Below are 24,188 nucleotides of genomic sequence, written 5' to 3' on the forward strand. Positions count from 1 at the left end.
TTCCCCTTCCCTTCTGACCCAAACTTCCCCAGGATACATTATTGCAATTAATTTTACCACGCGTTTCCTTACCATGCACTAAAATATTAGCAATATCACTAACAACAAGGGGACACTATTTCGATTTTCAGGCTTCCAAAAACGGTTGCAATATTATTTGCCATCTGATGGGAAGCTAAATAAAGGTCAATACTGTTTTGAGTTCAAGACCGACACTGCTCGGGAGAGCGCTTTCCTTCACGTGACTTCCTCACAGCCCTGCGCGCTGGCTTTCCGGCGTCAGGACGTCGTGCGACGTGCGGGCGCCGAACAGCGGCGCTGCGTCTCCAGCGTCGCGCCGGAGCCACCAGTTGGGCGGAGCTGGCTCCCGCACTTTTACTTCTCCGCGGGAGTAAGAACGTTCGCGGCTTTTCGCCACATCTTAGCCGCGGGCGTCTGGTAGGAAGTCGCGCTACTGGCGATGGCGCAGACCCGTCTCGAGATCCAGACCTGAAGCCCCCGTCGCGCAGAGGGATGGGGACTCTTGTGGGTCGGGGCTGGTGGCACGGCCGGGCGCTGACAGTGTGGGCCACCGAGGCCGCACAGCGGGGGCGCCTGGAGTCTCGCCCCGTGCCGGCCCGCGGGACTCCCGCCGAATTCAGGGCTCGGGACAGGCTCTGCAGCTCTGCCGAGTTGAAGGTGACCGCCGTTAGGCTCTAGTTGACTCTGTTTTAAAATTCGGGAGGGCGCTCCTTGCGGGTTTGGAAGCGTGAAGGGCTTCCTAGACTTCCCGTGGACGCCCGTGGCGATCCTGTAAAGGCGGCAGAGCTGAGAGCGCGAGCTGCGCTCTGAATCCTCCACCGCTCACCAATGTGACCTTGGACAAGTCACTTCCCGAGTTTCCTAGTTTGTAATGTTGGTAACTGACTTCCTGTTTATTTTGTTTTATGTGACCCCAAACAAAGTTGTTTTCTGATCCTTTGTGCTTGTGATGGAGAAGGCGCACTGTTTGAGAACTGTGAAGAATATGGTACGGTATAGGCAGAAAAGTAAAGTAATTGGATGCAAGTTAGGAATAACCGGAAACAAATAAGACTTGCATATGATTAATTGCCCTCTTCTAAAATGCCTGTGGAATGTAAAATGGATTTATGTTGCAAATTTCAAGTTCTTAAAAGTGGTGTGGTCCTGTAGATCTTTTTAATTGAATGGCAATTAAAAGGTGGGCGTGGGAGAAGGGGAATCCCTTGAACAAAGCACAGTTTTTCCTTAGAATTTCTTTCACACATAAATTGTACCTTCATTGTCTGCTTTATTAGAGCATTTATAAAGGTCACGGGTATTGTGGATTTCATTGTAATTTTTATTTTGCTGGTTATGAAATACAGATTTGATTGGAAAAATAAAATAGAGTACAAAAAAACCTGACATACTCTACTTGAATACCCATTTTTAGCAGTTTGCAATGAGTCTTCCAAGAATTAGAAAAGATGTATGCAACTAAAACTCTGGAGTGACCTCAAATTTAAAAATTTTAAATGACAAGAGGTTTTATTTGTTTTTTGAGAGTTCTTTCTGTGGTTATTAACCTTTTTTTCCTCTCCAAAGAAGTTACCAAACAAACAAAAAAAATTGTACTTAAATAAAACTTTGAAGATCATATTGGGAGCACAGATTTTTAACTAGCTGATTAAATGTGTGATGGGGGCAAAGAATTTCTTTTTTTTTTTCTTCCCTTAAAACTTTTCTGTAGGTTTTTTTTTTTTTTTTGCCTCAAGAGGTTTTGTTAGACAAGGACTTGCTCTAAGCCTGTCCAGGAGTTCTAGGTGCCTTGTGTTCTTCTTTCATGAAAATCATTTTCTCATTGGCTCTCTCAGTGGTGGAAATATTTATAAGGGACTTTTAGTTAGCTAAGTTGTCACCTTAACAGTGAAACTGATGTATTTGAGGAGTGTTATTTTAATCAATTGCTTGTAGTAAGAGTTTCACTGTATATCTCTTTATTGTCAGAAGAATAATATAAATGTTATAAATGAAATTGTTCAAGGAAGATGAAAGGAACGTTTTTTGAATTAGTGTATTTTGTATCATGCAAAATGTAGACTCATAAATGTTTCACTTTTCTCTCTAGGAAAAAATTGACATGTCTAGATTTTCTGTTGAAAACATTAGAAATTTCAGTATCATTGCACATGTGGATCATGGCAAAAGTACTTTAGCTGACAGGCTCCTGGAACTAACAGGTATTTTCATTTTATACTATATACTCAATTGATGACCATGAGTAATTAATCATTATTTTTACCATGTTTTTGAAATTCTGTTTTAATTTAATTTTTATTTAAAACTTTTTTTTTTTTAATGTTTACTTGTTTTGAAAGAGAGAGAGCTTGAGCAGGGGAAGGGCAGAGAGAGGCAGAGCGAGAATCCCAAGCAGGGGTTCACAAACCATGAGATCATGACCTGAGCCGAAATCAAGAGTTGGATATTTAACTGACTAAGCCACCCAACTGCCCCAGTTATTTTAATTTTGTATGCAGTACTGTGTCATTTTTAAAAGCTCATACAGGGGCGCCTGGGTGGCTTAGTCGGTTAAGCGTCCGACTTTTGCTTAGGTCATGATCTCGCGGTTAGTGGGTTCGAGCCCCACGTTGGGCTCTGTGCTGACTGCCAGCTCAGAGCCTGGAGCCTGTTTCAGTCTGTGACTCCCTCTCTCTCTGACCCTCCCCTGCTCACGCTTTCTTTCTCTCTCTCTCCTAGAAATAAAAATAAAAATCTTTAAAAAAAAAAAAAAAAGGCTCATAGAAATATAAGTACTATTTCTATTTATAGGCACAATTGATAAAACAAAAAATAATAAGCAGGTCCTTGATAAATTGCAAGTGGAACGAGAAAGAGGAATCACTGTTAAAGCACAGACAGCATCTCTTTTCTATAATTGTGAAGGAAAGCAGTACCTTTTAAATCTCATTGATACACCGGTAAGTTTAGTGTTAATTTTGTCTTTATTATTAAAGTTAGCCTTGTATTAAGAGAGCAAATAAATCCTTGTTCAGTTTTTGAACTGAACATTAAATAAGCATTTAACTTTCCTTTTTGCTTTCTCAGTGTTCTTTTGTTTGAGTAAATTGCTTCACAAGCATAAGCTTAAAAGAGAAACCTATTAACTTTTTATCAAGTGGAGTCAGTCGGTTTGCCATAAAAAAATAATTTATCCCTACCTTCAGAAGTATCAATAATTTTTGTTTCTCAGGGCCATGTGGATTTTAGTTATGAAGTATCCAGGTCCCTCTCTGCATGCCAGGGTGTTTTACTTGTGGTTGATGCAAATGAGGTAGGTACTTTTAATTTTATGTGGTGTGACATGCTATCTGGTTGTTTCAGAATATATTTTGGAAGTAGAATTTTAATGTTTGAAAGTAAGATTTATTGTATTAGTTAACCAGAATCATATGCTTTGGTCCTGTTAATTTGAAGTTTTATTGCACTAAAGCAGTCTGAAATTGAGAGTACATATTTTAAACATTTTATGCTAATCAGAAGAATTTTTTAAGGGATTTTTGAAGTATATCATACTATACATTTATCCTACCAAAAACTCAATTTATAGAAGTTCTTAATTTGGGCCTTTGATATTAATTTTTAGTTTGGTAATTTTAAGGTAATAATTTGAGAAATGTTAAGTTTAAAGAAACATGTCAGTAACATTACTGAGTTCTTTTGTGGTATAAAGATAAACATAAAAACATATTCAGTGATGATGTAAGAGCTGTGATATACTATTTAAAGTAAGTATTTGATGTATTTCAGCTTCTCATAAACTTTTCATTCAAAACCCAAAGATAATTTGTTTTGTTAAACTTTGCTTGATCTTGTCAGAGAAACTTAAGGTCTACCTTATATACAGAGGTAGACGGCACTGCATGACTGTGTCCTTTGCTAAGCTTTTGGGGTTCACGTTTCATGTTTTTGTCCCCAGTCCTAACAGTGTCCCCCAGTAAACATTTCCTGAAATAAAAGGAATTTTCACAAGGAATCATCCACGGGCATGGAAGTATAGATTCAATAGTTTATACCCTGCTTTTGGTGAAGATGTGTGGAATGGTGTTATATTACAAGTTTTATGATAGATGGTAGAATGGTCATCTCAGTGTCTTGTGTCTTGATATTTCTAGGGTATTCAAGCCCAAACCGTAGCAAACTTCTTTCTTGCCTTTGAAGCACAGCTATCGGTAATTCCAGTTATAAACAAGGTAATTCCAATGAGACAACAATGATGTTTACTATTTTACTTTCTAAAAGTAAATTTAGTGTTTGATTATTAAGTATATTTTTTTATATGAGCAATCTTTAATTATGTATTAAATATATCAGTAGGATTTACTTCTTTGAATTGCTCATGACTGAATTGCAACTCAAATTCCTATATCCTTACATGTAGTTTAGAAGACAGTCTCCCTGAAATACATGGAGTGATTGGGGGCTATTTCTGCAGGAAAGGAATGCAGGCAGGGCAGCCAGAATACATCTGTTACACTGAAGCATAGATAGGAGGGGCACCTGGGTGGCTCAGTCAGTTAAGTGTCCAACTTCAGCTCAGGTCACGATCTCATGGTTAATGAGTTCGAGCCCTGTGTTGTGCTCTGTGCTGATAGCTTAGAACCTGGAGCCTGCTTTGGCTTCTGTGTCTCCCTCTTTCTTTGACTCTCCCCAAGTCATGCTTGCTGTCTTCTCTCAAAAATAAATATTAAAAAAAATTTTTTTTAAATAAGGCATAGATAGGAAAAGAAAAGGCACTTATAATCTTGGAGCAACATTGTAACACATGAACCATAACAAGTGCTAAACTGAACACTGTTGATAAACCTTAACTTTCATACTTTAAAACAAATAGAGAACCTTAATTTAAAAATCTGCATTGCATTCAGTTGAAATTTTTGATATTGGAGTTAAATTTAAAAGAGGCAGAGTCACCTTATAGGTAAGACAGTTTGTTGTCATAAGTTATATGTAACTTATAAAGTCAGTTTATAGTTTGGTTGACAAATTGTTACTGAGCCCTCTGCCTTGAGTTGCCAGCTGCCTGAATTTTTTGCACGCCCTGCTATCTGCCCTTTGTTTTTCAGTGGCTATACTTGTTAACATTGTATTGCCTATATCGAGGTTATTTTAACACTGTTGAAAAGAAAAATAGATCATTTAGCTTATAGGTATGCTTTTAGCTATTTACAAATACTATTAATATGTATATTTTTACTGCATTAAGACATAATGATTTTTTTTTTTAAGATCGATCTGAAGAATGCTGATCCTGAAAGGGTTGAAAAACAAATTGAAAAAGTGTTTGATATCCCAAGTGATGAATGTATTAAGGTAAGATACCCTTTTTTTTGAAGACATAGTTATACTTTAAAAAATCTCAAGTACTGGGCTAAGTGAAATTTCGTAGTATATGATAGTCCATCATTATATAAAGTTTTCATAGTTTTACAGAGTTCTTTATATTTCATTTGATCCTCCCAGAAATTCTTGTTAGATGGTTATGACAGATAGGAATTAATCTTGTGATACAGTTGTAAGGATTTTTCTTAATGCTTATTATTTTTTTAAATTTTTTAATGTTTTATGTATTTCTAGGAGAGAGAGAAAGAAAGAGACAGCATGAGCAGGGGAGGGTCAGAGAGAGAGGGAGTCACAGACTCTGAAACAGGCTCCAGGCTCTGAGCTGGCAGTCAGCACAGAGCCTATGCGGGGCTCGAACCCGCAAACCACGAGATCATGACCTAAGCGAAAGTCGGACGCTTAACCGACTAAGCCACCCAGGCGCCCCATCTTAATGCTTATTTTTGAGGGGGGAAACAAGGAGGGGAGGGACAGAGAGAGAGGGAGACAGAATCTGAAGCAGGCTCCAGGCTCTGAGCTGTCAGCAGAGTGCCCAGTGCGGGGCTCAGAATCACAAGCTGTGAGATTGACTTGAGCCAAAGTCAGACGCTGAACCATCTGAGCCCCCCAGGTGCCCCACTTGTGATACAGTTGAAAGAACTAAGGCTCACCAACTTGACAATAAACTATTTGTAAAAAAAAAAAAAAAAAAAAAAAAAGAAAGAACTAAGGCTCAAAGATTTTATCCCATTTGTGAGACTACAGATCTAGAGAGCTAATGTGCCAGGACTAAAATGTAGTAGCAGTACTATTTCTTGGTAGCCATCTTGCCTCTATGGAAATACTTTCTTTGAAGAGCAGCTTCAAACAAATTTTAAGATATTTGTATGTGTTACATGTGGGGGAGAGGCAGGGAGAGAGAGAGCATCTCAAGCAGGCTTCATGCTCTGTGGAGCCCAACCTGGGGCTCTTTCTCCCTGACAGTGAGACCAGGACCTGAACCGAAATCAGGAGTTGTATGCTTAACCGACTGAGCCACCCAGGTGCCCCAGGTTGATACTAGTTTAATTTGAATTTTCATTTTCAAGTGATGATTTAAGTGTTGAATAGCCACAGCCAAACTGCTATGCTAGTGCTTGCATAGCATGTCAGTGCAAGTGTAATGTTTAACTTCTGCTTTCAGTCCTGTTTGATTTTTGAAAAAGTATGTTTCAGGTGATGAAGTGTTTTTGGTCTGTTTACCCTTAACACAGTGGATAATTACATACAACATGGTAATAACTGAAAAGCAATATTTTTTTTTCTTGGAGCCAGATTCACATATACAGAATTTAACATTTTTTATTATAAAAAGGATCGCATTATAAAGTGGTCCTGGAATTATGGTTCCATGACTTGGGTTATGTTATAAAAAGTATAATTAACTATTCTGATTTTAATACATCTTTACAAAGTTTATTCAGGTACTTATTTGGTATGTGTCAGCTAGGAGCACAGCAATGACAAGACTCCTGTCTCAGTTCATCAGAGAGGCCTCCCTAAGTTACTCTGCATCATATTGTCTGAGAAAAATGTCTCATTGTACTTACATTCTCCTTGGCAAGGCAGTCATTTAATAAGTAAAGAAAGAAGTAAGCATAATAGTAATTGAATAAGACAGGTGATGGGGCCCCTGAGTGGCTCAGTCGGTTAAGTGTCCGACTTTGGCTCATGTCATGATCTCACGGCTCATGAATTCGAGCCCCGCTTTGGGCTCTATGCTAACAGCTCAGAGGCTGGAGCCTGTTTTGGATACTGTGTCTCCCTCTCTCTGTCTGCCCCTCCCTGGCTCTCACTTTCTCTCTCTCTCTCAAAAATAAATAAACATTTAATAAATACATACATGAATAAGACAGGTGTTGCCAAGGATATTCATTCAACAAATTGTGTTGTTTTAGGTGGAATATCATACTTAACATCCACATATATTGTTTATTCTCTTCACACAACAATCTTGAATTTTAGGAAAAATATAAATAAACACTTATTAGATGAGGAACTTGTAGCTCAGAGAAATATGTGTTGGTCAAAGTCATGCATTCCATACAGAGTCATAATTGTTACTCAGATTTTTTTAAAACTCTTAGACCTCTGATCTTTCAACACCATAATCAGAATGCTTTTGTAATTTAATCCAAGGACTGTGGAGTCCCCTAACTCCACAGTAATGGAAGGACCCTTGACAGTATAGGATAAGTTTTGTGCTTCCTTTTACTACTTTCTTTAAAGTGATAACTGTTAGAACTCTTTCTTTTTTTCTGATTATAAAACCCGGTCAACAGGAGGGAAAAATAGTCTTTAAATGCTTATTTTTTTAATTTAGATTTCTGCTAAACTTGGAACCAATGTTGAAAGAGTTCTCCAGGCAGTCATTGAAAGAATACCCCCGTAAGTATTTCGCTATGTTTCTACTGTTTGTTTATCTTTAATAGTATAAAGGCTGTCAGTCTAATCTGTTGTTTTAGATTAGCCCATTCTTGTGGGTAAGAATAAAGTATTTATTTATCTATTATTATTTTTTAATGTTTATTTTTGAGAGACAGAGACAGAGCAAAAGTAGGGTAGTGGCAGAGAGAGAAGGAGACAAAGAATCTGAAGCAGACTGCAGGCTCTGAGCTGTCAGCACAGAGCCTGACCTGGGGCTTGAACTCCTAGGCAGTGAGATCTTGATCTGAGCTGCAGTTGGATGCTTAACTAACTAAGCCACCTAGGTGCCCCTATTTTTTAATAAAAAAAATTATTTATTTTGAGAGAGAGGACACATGCCAGTTGGGGAAGGGCAGAAAAAGAAGGAGAGAGAATCCCAAACAGGCTCTGCTCTGAGCCCAACTCGGGGCTCAATCCCATGAGCCCCACTAACTGATATCATGACCCAAGGTGAAGTCAAGAGTCAGGCGCTTATCCAGCTGAGCCCACCAGGTGCCCCCTCATAAATCATTTTAAAACAGTCATTTATTTAAAACTCAAGGTTGAATTAAAACTAATATAAAAATAGGCATTGTACTTTATAAGAAGATCTTTTTATCTTGGTTGTCAGTTATCAGCCTTTCTGAGGTACTAGAGTAAATTAAGCATAATATTTGAGTTTAAAAACATTTTATTAAGATTTTAATTTATTATGTGTATGTATGTTTTTCTTTTCTTTCTTTTTTTTTTTCAATTATTTTTAATAGTCCCAAAGTGGATCGCAAAAATCCCCTGAGAGCTTTGGTATTTGACTCCACCTTTGACCAGTATAGGGGTGTGATAGCCAATGTAGCCTTATTTGATGGAGTGGTTGCCAAAGGAGATAAAATTGTATCTGCACATACTAAAAAAATATATGAAGTTAATGAAGTAGGAGTTCTGAATCCTAATGAGCAGCCAACACGTAAACTGTAAGTAATCTGCAATAGTAATTAAAATACTTTTATATGTGTTTCTATCTGTGCCTTTCTCTGATCGGTATCCTTAGAATGGTTCCAATTTGGTTACTCGGGAAAAAAAAAAAACTGATTATTTAATGCAGTTAAATATTAAATGCTTTTGCAAAAGGAATTTCATGTGTGAAGGACAGTATAAATTTGATGTATTTTTATTCCTTTCAACTAATTGTGACAAATTGTATGATCGTGGTGCACATTGGGTGCTATATTGATATATTTGATGAGACAGTGAAAGAGATGGTTCTCTTATCCATATCATACTGGGTATCTGTTTTGATACTTCATTTCTTTATAATTAGATTTTTTAACATAAAAGTAGTAAGGCAAATTTGGTAATTCTTTTCTTTAGTATGAAATTCAAGATAATACTTTGATTAACTGGGATCCGTGGCATATGGGTTTAGTGTAAAACTGAGTTCTGAGTTCACTTACAAATATTTGGATGCCTACTCCATCAGTACTCCAGGTACTGATGAGATAAATCACCTGGCACATACTTGGAGCATTCTAAGGTCTTTGTTTCCTCATCTGTAAAAATTAAGGTAGTAAATCAAGTGACTACATAGGTCACACTTGATCGTTTAATGTTGTATGTCTAAAACTAGCTCATTACTTTTTTTAATTGAGTCATAAAATCTATTTTTGTTTTTTTAAGTGTTTTTAATGTTTATTGAGAGAGAGAGACAAGAGAGAGCATGAACGGGGGAGGGGCAGAGAGAGAGGGAGACACAGAATTGGAAGTGGGCTTCAGGCTGAGTTGTCAGCACAGAGCCCAATGCAAGATTCGAACCAAAGAGCCATGTTGGATACTCAACTGAGCCACCCAGGCCCCCCTAGTCATAAAATCTATTTTAATTTTACTCAAATTGAAGTCTGAGTTCCATTATATAGATCATACATTGACCATTACTGTATCTCTACTAAAGATTTTGGTACCTTATCGTAAATGTAAATTAATTATCATGTAGGAAATTTGCTTAAAAAAAGGAGTATAAGGTAAAAACGCTGAAATTTTGAGATTTGCTCTTCCTGTAACAGGAACATCAAATTGGTGTCAGATTTGTTTAAAAGATCACGTTTTTCTGCTTGGTTAAAAATTTATCTTTTTATTTTTTAGTATGTTTAGACACAATTCACTAATAAAATAGTGTTTTACACTATAAAGAAGTGTTTGGTGTTTCTGCACTCAGTTTTACTGTGTTTACATTATATTTTAGAAGCTGTTGTTTAATTTGCAAAGGTGGGCAGAGTCCTCAAGAAGACCATAGACTTGTTGTGTTGCAGAGGTCCTTGATAATGGATTGTAAAGCATGGTATGTTCTTTTGCTGACAATCCTTAGTGTTGAGAATTGATACGTAATACTTTGAATTAGATGAGGTTTCGTTTATAAAGTGTAATAGTTTCCTGGAAAGGTAGAACTAATTATGAGTATGCATTTGAAACACTAAAGCAGTCAATATTTCCATATAATAATTTTATTTAGATATGCAGGACAGGTGGGCTATCTGATTGCTGGGATGAAAGATGTCACTGAAGCACAAATAGGAGATACACTGTATTTACATAAACAGCCAGTGGAGCCCTTGCCTGGGTTTAAGTCAGCGAAACCAATGGTATTTGCAGGTGAGGAGCTAACAAATTCTAAGGATGAGAGCCAATTTATTATGTAAACTGAAATAAAAATTACTGGAAATACTCATTTTAAATAACAGCTAATCTAGAATTCTGTTTCTTTTAGATTTTTTTTTGTGTGTTATTTATGTGTATTAGTTAATTTCATATGTATAGTGAAATTTTATGTAGGAGATCATTTCCTAAACTTCTTTAGAACTTAAAAAATATAAGCTCTTAAGAAATAAGCATCTGTTATATTAATGAACATAATAATATGAATTTCCTTGTTTTCCTAGAGAGTAAGTCATTGCATTTGGAGTATTTTTCCTTTTTTTTTTGATGTATATTTATTTTTTACTTGGGGGAGGCAAGGAGAGAGAGAGAGAACATGAGGAGTGCAAGGAAGGTCAGAAAGTTAGGCAGAGTGAGGCTCTGTCTGCCAGTGCTGAGTCTGACATGGGGCTCCATCTCAAAAACCGGGAGATCGTGACCTGACCTGAAATCAACAGTGGGATGCTTAACTGACTGAGCCATCCATGCGCTCCTGGAATATTTTTCTAATTAGGATGTTTTTATCACTAATTATCAGTGGATGTTTACTGAGTGCCTTCCTGTTAGTTGGACTTTCTTTAATATTGTACAGTGCTAAGGGTGCTTGGTAGTTCAGTTGGTTCAGTGTCTGACTCTTGATGTCCGCTTAGGTCCTAATCTCATGGTTTATGAGATCAAGCCCGTTGTCAGGCTTCATGCTGAGCATGGAGCCTGCTTGGGAGTCTCTCTCTCTCTCTCTCTCTCTCTCTCTCTCTCTTTCTCTCTCTCTCTCTTTCTCTCTCTCTCTTTCTCTCTCTCTCTCTCTCTGTGTCTCTGTCTCTTTCTGCCCCTCCCTCACCTCAAAATAAATAAATAAACTTAAAAAATATATTGTTCAGTTCTAGTGTAGATAGGATGGGGGATAGTGTTACCTCTCCTATGTATAACTTCACAACCTTTTACTACTGTGTGGTATTATAGATATTTGAAAAAAACACCTGATTGAAAGTCATTAAGTTACTCTATGCTGGGAATCCAGCATTTGTTTTTCTCCATTTAGGATCCTACACTGGGAAGTGTCAAGTTTGTTTATACCCACGTTTAGACAAAGTCAGTCATATCTTTGGTTTTAATGATTATCTGCCCTAAGGAATTAAGAATTTGGTGTAGTTTTTATTTCTACTTCTGTTTTTTATCTACTAATGGAGTTTCATTTGTGGCTTTGGAATGTCTTCAACTTTTGTTTCTTGAAATATATTTTTCTTATAATAGGTTTAATTTTCATGGTTCTTTATTTTAATCATATATATATATATAAATGCTTTATTTATTTCTAAGAGACAGCGTGAGCAGGGGAGGGTCAGAGAGAGAGGGAGACACAGAATCCAAAGATGGGCTCCAGGCTCTGAGCTGGCTGTCAGCACAGAGCCTGACACGGGGCTCAAACCCATGAACCCCGAGATCATGACCTGAGCTGAAGTCGGATGCTTAACCAACTGAGCCACCCAGGTGCCCCTATTTTAATTATATTTTTGCAAACGTATAAAAACAACACATGGAGTGTGAATCCAGTTGTAAATTCATTAAGGCTTTGAAACTTACAAGATATTTTAAAGCCTGTGTAACTTAATATTCAGTTTTTTTTAGCCAACCAGTTATTGTGGTCAATGAAATATAGGGAAGTATATTTAAAAGGTAAATGATTAATTTTGATCTTAGAAGCATTGTGTATTTACTTTTCAGGCAGATTTTCACATGTGATAATTAGAAATCATTGTGTCCTCAGGAATGTACCCTGTAGACCAATCTGAGTATAATAACCTGAAAAGTGCCGTAGAAAAACTGACTGTAAATGATTCCAGTGTGACAGTTCATCGGGATAGTAGCCTTGCCTTAGGTGCTGGCTGGAGGTAAGATTCTACTACACTGTAGTGTCGGAATTTTATTGAAAAATAAAGTTTAAGTGGTTTATTGCTCCTGTACATTTGATTTCTAAGGATAAGTTCTTGTTAGTGTAAACTGGACTAAAAGAACCATCTGCCTGTTTTACACTGTATTCATGTCCTATGGGTAAGTTTTATAGCAATTTTAAATAGAATCCCAATAGAAATTTTGGATCCTATTTAATAAAGTTTTGCTAGCATTTAATTATGATGTGAATTGGTTGAATGACTTTTGATTCTACCCCTCCTCCACAAATTAAGACTATATTCATCAAAGACCCTAAAGCCCATGAGACATAAACATTTTGGAGTTTGGCTTTTTCTCCTCCAGGTTGGGATTTCTTGGACTTTTGCACATGGAAGTTTTCAACCAGCGACTAGAGCAAGAATATAATGCTTCTGTAATTTTGACAACCCCTACTGTTCCATATAAAGCTGTTCTTTCGTCGGCAAAATTGATAAAGGTACTGTTGTGAACCAGCGTACCTGGGAAAACTAAATACGTGTGTGTATATGCAGAACCCGAGAGAAACTTTTTAGTACACCATTAGCTGAGTAGCTATTATGTGAGCTATTTCTTCATTAGTAGACATTAGAAATTGAAGTACTTTATGACTAATGATAAAGAAGCCACTTAACTAATCTACACAGTATTTTCCTTAACCTGATAAAAATCTGTATATTGTCAATACAATAATCTATTACTGAGAATAAAAAGTAGAATTAGTTATAGAATTAGTAGATTATCAGTACTCTGTTACTGAGAATAAAAAGTAGAATTAGTCATTTAAATACTATTCAAAATCCAGCACAAAAATGAAGAATATAATTTTGGTCATAAGTGATTTATCTTGTGAAAGGTGAAGCTTTTATTGCTTCCTGACTGTAGGAAATTTTAGATTTCAGGTTAATGATAGAGACAATGTTGTATTCCATCTAAGTGGCAATATATTCTAAATAAATTTTAACGTTGGCATCTATAAATATTTTCCAACAAAATTAACTTAGGAAGCTAATGCCTTATAATGGGTAGATTAAAATGTACCTTTACATCATACTATTTCTAAGTGGTACATGAGATGTGTTTAGTAAATGTTAATAAACAATATATTATGAAAAAGTGTTATTAAGTGGTTATAATTGGATAGTTTTAAAATATAAAGCATATTAAAATAATAGTCAACCTTGAGGAATTATTTTGTTTTTATTCAACAAATGCAATAACAAAATAAATTCTAACATACACTGTAAAAATTGCAAATTTTAAAACATGTTAATTATTAAGATCTTTTTTAGTTATTGGCAATTTTTCTTATTTTTAGGAATACAGAGAAAAGGAAATTACAATCATCAATCCTGCACAATTCCCTGATAAGTCAAAAGTAACAGAATATTTGGAGCCAGTTGTTTTGGGTACCATTATCACACCAGATGAATATACTGGGAAAGTAATGATGCTTTGCCAGGTATAAATTTAATATAATTTAATATTAAAGTAAATTTTAGTCCTCCCTAACTGGTTCCTGCTCGGGATTTGAAAGATTTCCTTCTGCAGAGCACACTGAATTTATAAGATATTTTCACAAAGGTCTTATCTACATGTGTATATATAAAGAGAGAGGTGTATAGATATCTATACTTTTAAAATCTGTTTGGTTTTAAGAGAAAATAGAGTTGCAATTTTTATCATCTGTAAATTTACTGAGTTGATAGTTTAGCAAAGGAAAGAAGCTTGTTGCTTACTTATACTGACTGTTGAAAAGAATAATTTTTTTAGCTTTTTTAGTACTTGAAATTGAGGATAGTTTCAAAGATACTATAATACTTGAGGAGACTTTTGACTGAAAAGTATTCCGTTTTGCCTTAGTTTTTGCCACACTGTAATAAATGACTTAATCCACAAATCAGAGTCTTCAAAAAAACCTATTTGAAATACTCTGACATATATTGGAAAGAACTCTCAAATGATTACTATTGGATTTGCACTTCAATTTTGTAATCACAAACTAGAAAACTTTGGTTAGTCACTTAATTTCTTTGGACCTAAGTTTCTTTATTTGTAAAACAAGAAATTAGAACTTTGACTTTATCTGTAGTTACATTTGGTTATTTTTATATACTATATAATTTTTAAAAGATCAAATTGTTAGATAAAGACAAAGGATTAAAGCTTTGGTAATAAATATGTTATATACAAATAGTCCTCTGTATTATAAGTATTTTTTTGCAAGTTTTTGGTAGACCATTTAAAGAAATACTCTTTCATTTTGCCCACTCTTTATTAGGATTTGTAAGGAAATTTTTAACCTCTTTCCATATTCATTTTAAATTATTTAAATAGGTTATTATTAAACACATTTTTTGTTTTTTAGGCTCGAAGAGCAGTTCAGAAGAATATGATATTTATTGATCAAAATAGAGTTATGCTTAAATATCTCTTCCCTTTGAATGAAATTGTGGTGGATTTTTATGACTCTTTGAAATCCCTGTCTTCTGGATATGCTAGGTAAAAATTTAATGGAAAATTCAGATGCCTAGACAATTCTTTTGAAATACTGACCAGCATGAGTATTCTAATACTCTAGTTATTTAGTAATCTCTGCTGTCTTGAAGATAGTTGAGAAACCACTCTAAGGACAGAAAGGCTTGGAGCAACTGTGTCAATGTTAGAGAGTCTCATAATTTGGTTATGAATGAATGAGTTCCTTTGCTTCATCAAGCTATTAGCCTTATTTTAGGAAAAATAAAATTTGTAGTATCCCCTTCATAAAAATAGTGTACTCCCCCATTCCCTTAGAACTATATGTAATTTCAAGAAGCTGCTGTGATGGGGGGACCTGGGTGTCTCCATCAGTTAAGCGTCCAACTTCAGCACAGGTCATGAAGTTTGTGAGTTCGAGCCCTGTATTGGGCTCTTTGCTGACAGCTCTGAGCCTGGAGCCTGCTTCAGATTCTGTGTTTCCTTCTCCCTCTGCCCCTGTCCTGCTTGTACTCAGTCTCTCTCTCTCAAAAATAAGTAAAATATTAAGGAAAAAAAAAAAGGTACTGTGACCTCAGTGGCCCATTTAATACGTATTTGTAGTTATGTAATCCTAGGAGCACCTGTATACAGTTGGAAAACAGAAGTATATATTTAGTCTGTAAAAAATGGTAGGTGTGCCTTTGTATCTGTGAACAGTTTAAAAACTTGTTCTTCCCTGGAGTAAGTGATCCACATTATGAAAACTGTGGTCTCATCCACAGAAGCACATGAGGAACAGCCCAATAGAAGTGCAGGAAGACTTAATACTAAGTAACAACTCAATGCATAGCATTTTGGGAATAGTTTATGTTGGGGTAAATAACTCTAGATGCTCTTAATATCCTGAAATCTTAAATTACTGGATAGCATATATTGGAATATAAAGAAAGAATAAAATATGCTGGGGAAGTAGAAGGGAAAATGAATATTCACATCTGTAAAGTACACATTCAAAGAAAAATTACAGTATTCAAAGAACATACTAGAGTGACCTGGAAATTTAGCTTTATGAAATGAGCTTTTTAATGAAAAAGTCATTATAACTCTTGATACAAAGGAATATTCTTTGAGTATGTTTGTTTTCAGAAATTATGTTTTCTACTTTGTCACCCAATATTTTTCTTCTTTGTCTTCTTTCAGACATGAACAAATAAGTGGCAATGGGATTTAAATAAAATGAATTGAGGCAGCATGTTGTTAAACAATTACTGTAGTTAAAAGATTACTTAGTGGTTATAAATAACATTTTTAACGAAAGCCTGTCCATTGTAGTTTGCATTTGGATACCACTGTGTGACTTAAGTTGTCTTAAAATCTTTTAGTTTAGAAATCTTAAATCTATTTCAGATTAAATGAGAGAACACGTTTAATTTTGAACTATTTAAAATAAAATAATATCAGCTTCCAGAATTAAGGTAATTCTTATGTTCAGGATGGATCTTTTTATATGCAGTCAGTTCCTAACTTAAAAAAATTTGTTGGGATTTGTGACCTAGCTTAGGCTATTGGCATCTTGTGGATTGAGATTGAACAATTTCTCTTACATCAAGTGGTAAGACTCTTCTGCAGCTGAGTCAGAAGAGGGAGTTCCTTTATATAAAGACTGGATTGAAGCTGCTTCTGATATTTAATTTGATAGACCTGTTTACCCTTAAGCCCTAAGTAGCCTTTTGGAGTTCAAAATGTGTTTCCTTCATTCCAGTGGTACACTTGAATGAATATTTTGAATAGAGGTTATGTTTCCATTGGGCTGGCTTGGATATACAGACATTTGTATAAGGGTTTCTTTTGAAAAAATGACTGAAGAAATTCTAAGTTTTTGGAGCACAGAACATTTTAAAGTTGTAAACAGGTAAAGTCTAGGGACTATGTCTAAGTCTTATCTCTTTGTGTTCTGCATAGTATTTATAATGGTATAGAGTAAATGCTTAATAATATTTGTTGAAGAAGGGATTTTAATAAACTTTACATAATACTCTAGTTTTAGAGAGTATGAGTATCAACTTGTGACCTTTCTTCTAAAATCTTTAGAAACCAAACATTTGCAACTCTAGGCATCAGTTTGTTTTCAAATTAAGACTGTCATGTTCTTATCCATAACTGAAATGACATGTAAGCATAATTAAAGTATTCTTTCTCATTAGACCTCCGTTTTGTAAGTTAACCCTGTTTTAATTTAGCCTGATAAGCTTTGACCGTATTGTTTAATAGTAAAAGCTGACACTAACCAAGTGCTTCTATGTGCTAAGCTAGGCTCTGTTCTTGTTCTTTTTCTTTTTCTTTTTTTTTTGTATTAAGTACTGTTCAAATACTTTACATGAATTAATTCATTTCATCCTTAAAAAAGCAGATTCAAACTCAATAGCAATATATAAAGTCAGAAAGTCTTATTTATGATGACTGTTTATCAATGCCATAACGTTTATTTAACTGGTAATAGAAAACTAAACAGAAACTCAAACTTAATGAAACTCTGAAATTAATATACACTGTTGTCTGCAGCCAGCAGCGGTTGGGAGGAAACTGGGAAGAATGTGACATTTGCCTTCATCGTCCCATTTTCCTAGACTGGCTTACCAATTTATTTTCCTTTCCCCTGTAAAGCAGATTCCCTTTACTTCTGCCTCTCATTTCATAAATGTAAAAAAAACGAGAGTTTATTCCCCACTCTGGTTATTTAGATCTGTTTATAGGAAATGTATGTGTAATATTTTGATAGAATGTTGGGTGGAGGATATGGGGAGAGGTAGAAAAAAGATGTTCTGCAAAGAGAAAAAATCTTTTGGGAAGTGTAACATTTATCTGTCACTTGGATATTTTTTCTTTATAGTTTTGATTATGAAGATGCAGGCTACCAGACTGCAGAACTTGTAAAAATGGATATTCTGCTGAACGGAAATATTGTAGAGGAGCTAGTAACTATTGTTCACAAGTAAGTTGAATAGAAATTAGCATTCTCAGAATATGAAAGTAATCACTTTTGACATATTTTTAAATTATTGATCATTTTTACTTGACACCAACATTTTGAAAACTTAAAAGTAATTAATTAAATTTCCTTGTACTAGTTTCTCCTTCCATTCTTTTTCCATGCTTTTTCCAAACTGTTAAATATGAAAGAAGAGGGGGCGCCTGGGTGGCTTAGTCGGTTAAGCGTCTGACTTTCGCTTAGGTCATGATCTTGCGGTTCGTGGGTTCGAGCCCCGCGTCGGGCTCTGTGCTAACTGCCAGCTCAGAGCCTGGAGCCTGTTTCAGAGTCTGTGACTCCCTCTCTCTCTGACCCTCCCCTGCTCACGCTGTCTCTCTCTCTCTCCTAGAAATAAAAAAAAAAAAAAAAAAAACATAAAAATAAATAAATAAAAGGATATTTCCTCAATTTAAAAAAAAAATATGAAAGAAGAGAATTATGATAGTCAAAAAGGGTAGTGTCACAAAAAGAAATGTTTTCCTCTTCAGCGTAGGACAAAAGAAATGGTTTTTAAACTTTATGTTAGATTTAAAATTGAGAACAAGTTTTTCTCTTCATAAAAAATTGTAGTAATGAAAAATGAAATACCCTACACATAGAACAAATAGATTGATAAAAAAATGGAGCACTTGTTTAATAATCATGTTATGTTAAGTCATTTTAAAACAGTATTCTGGAGTACTGTTAAGTGACAAAAATGCCTATTAAATAAAAAGGCAAACATATATACATTCTGATCCAAACTGTAAAATAACAAATATGTATGCAGAAGAATAACTGGATGGATATATGTTTAACATAGACGTTCTAAAATGTTTAACATTGGTTTTCTATGGGTGAGGGGAAGCGCATCAAGAATGGTTTTTATGTATTTTTTTATAGATTTTTTGTAATAGCATATGTTATTTTTGCAATCAGAAAAGTCATATCATTCAGAGAGTAATAAGCAGTATTTATGACAGGTGAGTTCCATTTGACTTCCTTAAGAAATTACCTTTATTGGGCGCCTGGGTGGCTCAGTGTCTTTTTTTTTAAAAAATTAATTAATTAATTTTGAGAGAGACACAGAGCACAAGCAAGGGAGGGTCAGAGAGAGAGAGAAAGAGACACAGAATCTAAAGCAGGCTCCACTGTCAGCACAGAGTCTGATGCAGGGCTTGAACCCATGGACTGTGAGATCATGAGCTGAGCCAAAGTTGGAAGTTGAGTCCACTGAGCCACCCAGGCACCCCAAGTTCAGTCTCTTATCTCTTGATTTCCTCAGCTCAGGTTGTGAGTTCAAGCCCTGAACTGGGCTTCACACTGGATGTGGAGCCTGCTTTAAAAAGCAAATAGATTAATCCAAAAAGAAAGAAATCACCTTCAGGTTGATTATACATATAGACTAGAAAGCTACTTTATTATTATTTTTATTTCTGAGAGAGCAAGCATATGCAGGGGGAGGGGCAGAGAGAGAGGGAGATAAAGAATCTGAAGCAGGCTCCATGCTGTCAGTGCAAAGCCTGGTGTAGGGGTCAAGGGCTGAACCAACGAACCATGAAATTAGGACCTGAGCTGCCAGTGGACACTTTACCTATGGAGCCACCCAAGCGCCTCTGGAAAGCTATTTTAAATGTTTGTATTAGGATATAAATAGTTGAATTTTCTCTCTTAGAGACAAAGCACACTCTGTTGGCAAAGCAATATGTGAACGTCTGAAGGATTCTCTTCCTAGGCAACTGTTTGAGATAGCAATTCAAGCTGCTATTGGAAGTAAAATCATTGCAAGAGAGACGTGAGTTGAAATTCATTTTTGTTCCCTCTTTTAGAAATGATAAATGGTTAGAAATGATATGACTTGAAAATGAAATAATACTGAAAAATGTAACTTCTCATTGGCCTAAGCTTTATTCCTACTTGGGGAAATACTAATCTGATTTTTAATTCCATTTAATTAAGTGATGACTGTTGTAATGATTTACTTAATTTAACATTTTAAGCTATATTATTTATAATTATTAATATCATGGACATCGGTTTGAGGAATTGCTTTATTTCCATTCATTTTACTGAATGACTACTGAATTTCCTGTTAGGAATAGTTTATAAGCTTCTAGCAACTGAAACTTTTTAAGAAGCTTTGAAAAGAAAATAAGGAATTGTTGGAGATATTCTTCCAAAAGACAAAATTAAATTATAATTTTTACTCAAAGCACTTAATATTGCTTCCTCAGAGTTAGCAGAATTATAAATCAGAAAGATGAGAGAAGAATGCTAATATGTTAAGCTTGCATTGAAAATTATGTGATTCAGTAGACATGGAAAACAGGCTAATTTATGTAGGAAACTAGTCTTTTTTATGATATGTGATCTATAAATTGGGACACGGAACAAGCTGCTCTACAAGTAACAGTTGGAGCAAGAACTGTCTGGTAGCCTGTTTCCTTTCCTTGGCTTCTGGGAAATCAGAAGTGGTCCCCAACTGAAAATTGCTATTCAGTTGTAGTTTAAACCCAAAGTTGCATGTATATTTTATGCCTGTATTTGTAATGAATTTTTCTTTCCTAACACAATTTTGCTTTAGTTAATTGTTTGGGTTTCATGAATACCCAGAGAGTGGTCAGGAATTGATAACCAGAGAACATCCTGGAAAGTGCCATTTAAAATAGCAAATAATTCTAACATAAGTGTGTTGAAGTAGAATACCTTAAAGGAAAAAAAAATATTTTTATATCTTATGGAATATGTATAAATGGAGCTTTTTTCAAATTTCCTGTCCTCCAAACGCTATAGAAATTTCTTAGATCTTTTATCCTGTTAGAAGCACTATAGAAAGATTAGTTTATAACTGCTTGGGTGGATATATTAAAATTATTTAATTTGCCTGGAAAAGAGTTTTATAAAACAAATATATTCTTTGTATTCTTAGTCACTTGTAACCCATATCCGGTAGAGTTAATGATGCAATGGTAACCATTGTTTTTTGGAAGTAGTAGTGGTTAGAAGTAGTTTTAGGTTGAGCCAGAAATGACCTTGTATAATTCTTATAATTAAGATCATACTGGGTTTGGATTTGGCCTAATCAAGACTACACAGAAGTCTTGACCTTTTTTTATTCTTAATAAAATTTATGTTGATGTTCATACTGAAATCATTTTTTATTTTAAGTCAAATACATCAAAATTCCATTTTGATGTATTTAAATACAAAATACATTGAATACATTGAATACAAAAGCATTTGAGCTAATTTTACTTAAGTATGACATAATCATTTAAATCTTTAGTAAAGGAGAGATTATTTTTGAAATAAAGTACTTTTAAGGAGTAATGAAATTATGTAATTCTTAAGTATGACATAATCATTTAAATCTTTAGTAAAGGAGAGATTATTTTTGAAATAAAGTACTTTTAAGGAGTAATGAAATTATGTAATTTTTATATAAAATTTCTTCTTTTACAGTGTGAAAGCCTATAGGAAAAATGTTTTGGCAAAATGTGTACGTATCTACCTTTATTCTACTTTGAGTAATAGATCTCTTTTATGAGCTTAAAATCAAAGCTGTCAGCAGAGAGCCTGACGCAGGACTTGAACCACAGACTGTGAGATCATGACCTGAGCCGAAGTCAGATGCTTAACCAATTAAGCCACCCAGGCTCCCCTAGTTTTCTTATTAAATAGGTCAATCTCCGGTTGACTAACATATTCATTTTGATAGCTTTCTCATTTTTCCATTTTATAAAAATTTCCTTATATTAAGTATTGTGTAAGATAGTATTTTATAACAGTTATGATCAGAATAATATTATTGACCTAATTTTCAAGGAGAGATTTTGAAGGCAGTGACTGTATCTTATAGTAGGAAGAGTATGGCAGTTTGAAATCCACCTCTCTTACATTGCTCTGTTGAGGTGTCTTATCTGTTAAAAAATTTTAACTCATTTATGAGAACCAGTAAATGCTTTTAACCAGTAAATGCTTTTTCTAAATCCTTAGTATAGGGACTGGCACATTTGTCCCTATGTGAGTTTATTGGACTACAGCTATATGATCCAAAATTTTAAGACTTGAATAGGTAAGAGGATTAATAATTCTTCCTTGATATGCATAACATAGTTCTGGGTTTCATTGGTGAGTTTCATCACCATCCAAAAAATAAATAAAGCCTTTCTCATTCTTTGAGAAGATGTTAAATCTATGAAGGGGATTAGAAAGGTAACTTTGCAGATATGTATCTCATGGGTAATAACTGTAAGGTGATGGTAATTGTGTTGATGTCTGTATGTAATTGTATGATTTTCTATGGAATGATCCGTTGGACTTTGAATTTTTAAAAATATTTTTCAGTATGGTGGTGATATTACCCGAAAAATGAAACTTTTGAAGAGACAAGCAGAAGGAAAGAAAAAACTGAGGAAAGTTGGCAATATTGAAGTTCCAAAAGATGCTTTTATAAAAGTTCTGAAAACACAATCTGATAAGTAATTGGTGGGGAAAATATAATGAATTTTCATAAATTAAAATTTGTATCTTTTTTTCTTAGTAAATGTGTATGTTGACAACAGAAAGAAAATTATAAAATTTACTAGTTGCTTTCAGGGATTTTGGGTTTAAATAAACTATTAGCAGAGGTGCCTGAGTGGCACAGTCAGTTAAGGGCCTGACTCTTGATTTCGGCTCAGGTCAGGACTCCGTGGTTCATGAGTTCAAACCCCTCAATAGGCTCTGTGCTAGCAGCTCGAAACCTGCTTGGGATACTCTCTCTCCTTCTCCTTCTCCCCCTCCCTACTCATTCTCTGTTCCCCCATCCCCCAAAACAATAAACATTAAAAGATAATAACCTACTAGCTTTTCTTTGAAAAGGAAGTAGCGGGTGGATAAAGAGCTTGGATTTTGAAGCCATATTGTCTGATTTCAAACTTTGTTCCACCACTCACTGGCGATGTAGAGTATCACTTAATCTCTGCTTACTCTTAGTAAAGTCAGGATTATACTATTATTTACCTCCATAGGTTGTTGTGAAGATTATGTTAGATAGTATGTTTAGAATATTCAGAACAGTATATGACACAGCAGTAAGTACTTAGTGAATCTTAACTATTTTGTTTTCAAGCATATTTTTTTGTTTATTTTGAGAGAGCAAGCACAAGTGAGCAGGGGAGGGGCAGAGATAAAGGGAGGGAGAGGATTCTGAGCAGGATCCTTACTGTTAGGGCAGAGACTCACACAGGGCCCCATCTCATGAACAGAGTTCAGAACCTGAGCTGAAATCAAGTGTTGGACGCTTAACTAACTGAGCCACCCAGACACCCCATGCATATTTTTTCTTACACTAAAAGGCCCCATACTTAAGATTCCCTCTAGTTCAAGCCCAAGATATTTTCAAAATCGCCTTATCAGTTTACTGTTAGCTGGATAAATTTAGACTTACAGGAGTTATTAAAATCAAATAGCATACTAGCTGGACGTATGCTGTTTAATTTTTGTTAAAACTTTTATAAATGTTTGGAACTAGATTTACATACACATCTAAATTAAAAACTGAGGTAGGAGCTGTCTTAATTTTTTTTTAGTTTTTTCTTGACATTTATTTATTATCGAGAAACAGAGACAGAGCATGAGCAGGGGAGGGGCAGAGAGAAGGGGAGACACAGAATCCGAAGCAGGCTCCAGGCTCTGAGCTGTCAGTACAGAGCCCAACGTGGAGCTTGAACCCACAAACTGTGAGATGGTGACCTGAGTCGAAGTCAGACGCTTGCTTGCTTAACCGATTGAGCCACCCAGGCGCCCCAGCAGCTGTCTTAATTTTATAATTAAAATGCATGTAGTGCAAAGTGATGGGTGTTTTGTTATTAGCAGCTGTTATTAATGACAGTTTAATAATTATCTAGATTTTGTAATTGAGGACATCGCACTTTAGTTAAGTAATACAGTTGAAGTCAAGCAGTAAATGGCCGTCATGCTTCAAAGTATGCCCTCTTAACTCCCATGTTTACCAAGTTTTTGAACAAATGAGAGGGCAGATTGTGTTACAGTGAGAGAAATAATTTAGCCATTTAATTTTGTCCTCTACCTTGAACACATTGAATGAGATCAGTGTCTTTTGGGGATAGGACTATCGATACATGTTATATAAGGTTATTCATTATGAAGTAATTCTAACTATAAGATAGGATTTACTTAAAATTGTGTATAGACTCCCTCTCTCTGACACCTCCCCTGCTCCCTCCCTCTCTCTCTCAGAAATAAAACATTAAAAAAAATTGTGTATAGAAGTTAATTACCCATGATTTTGTCCTTATATTAG

The 24,188-nt window shown here is 35.2% G+C and overlaps 1 protein-coding gene across 6 annotated transcripts; it reads left to right on the top strand.

The window, feature by feature from the left end:
* Nucleotides 1-361: 361 nt before the first annotated feature.
* Nucleotides 362-22,578, top strand: GUF1 (GTP binding elongation factor GUF1). 6 transcript variants are annotated; one of them, XM_039221040.1, is made up of 17 exons: nt 362-678; nt 2,111-2,222; nt 2,812-2,960; nt 3,233-3,313; nt 4,155-4,232; nt 5,269-5,352; nt 7,724-7,788; nt 8,574-8,777; nt 10,310-10,449; nt 12,257-12,380; nt 12,745-12,877; nt 13,736-13,879; nt 14,786-14,919; nt 17,765-17,866; nt 19,557-19,676; nt 21,344-21,380; nt 22,229-22,578. In XM_039221040.1, exons 1-17 carry the CDS (start codon nt 514-516, stop codon nt 22,364-22,366), a joined length of 2,010 nt encoding a protein of 669 aa, XP_039076971.1. In that variant the 5' UTR covers nt 362-513; the 3' UTR covers nt 22,367-22,578. The 6 variants fall into 6 exon arrangements, 5 of the variants coding, with proteins under 5 accessions (XP_039076971.1, XP_039076976.1, XP_039076974.1 ...); XM_039221045.1 differs by having other exon boundaries at nt 420-438; XM_039221043.1 differs by having other exon boundaries at nt 585-898.
* Nucleotides 22,579-24,188: the final 1,610 nt, after the last annotated feature.

The sequence above is a fragment of the Hyaena hyaena genome, unplaced genomic scaffold (genome assembly GCF_003009895.1).
Source record: "Hyaena hyaena isolate Hyena2069 unplaced genomic scaffold, ASM300989v1 scaffold_933, whole genome shotgun sequence".
Taxonomy (NCBI): domain Eukaryota; kingdom Metazoa; phylum Chordata; class Mammalia; order Carnivora; family Hyaenidae; genus Hyaena; species Hyaena hyaena.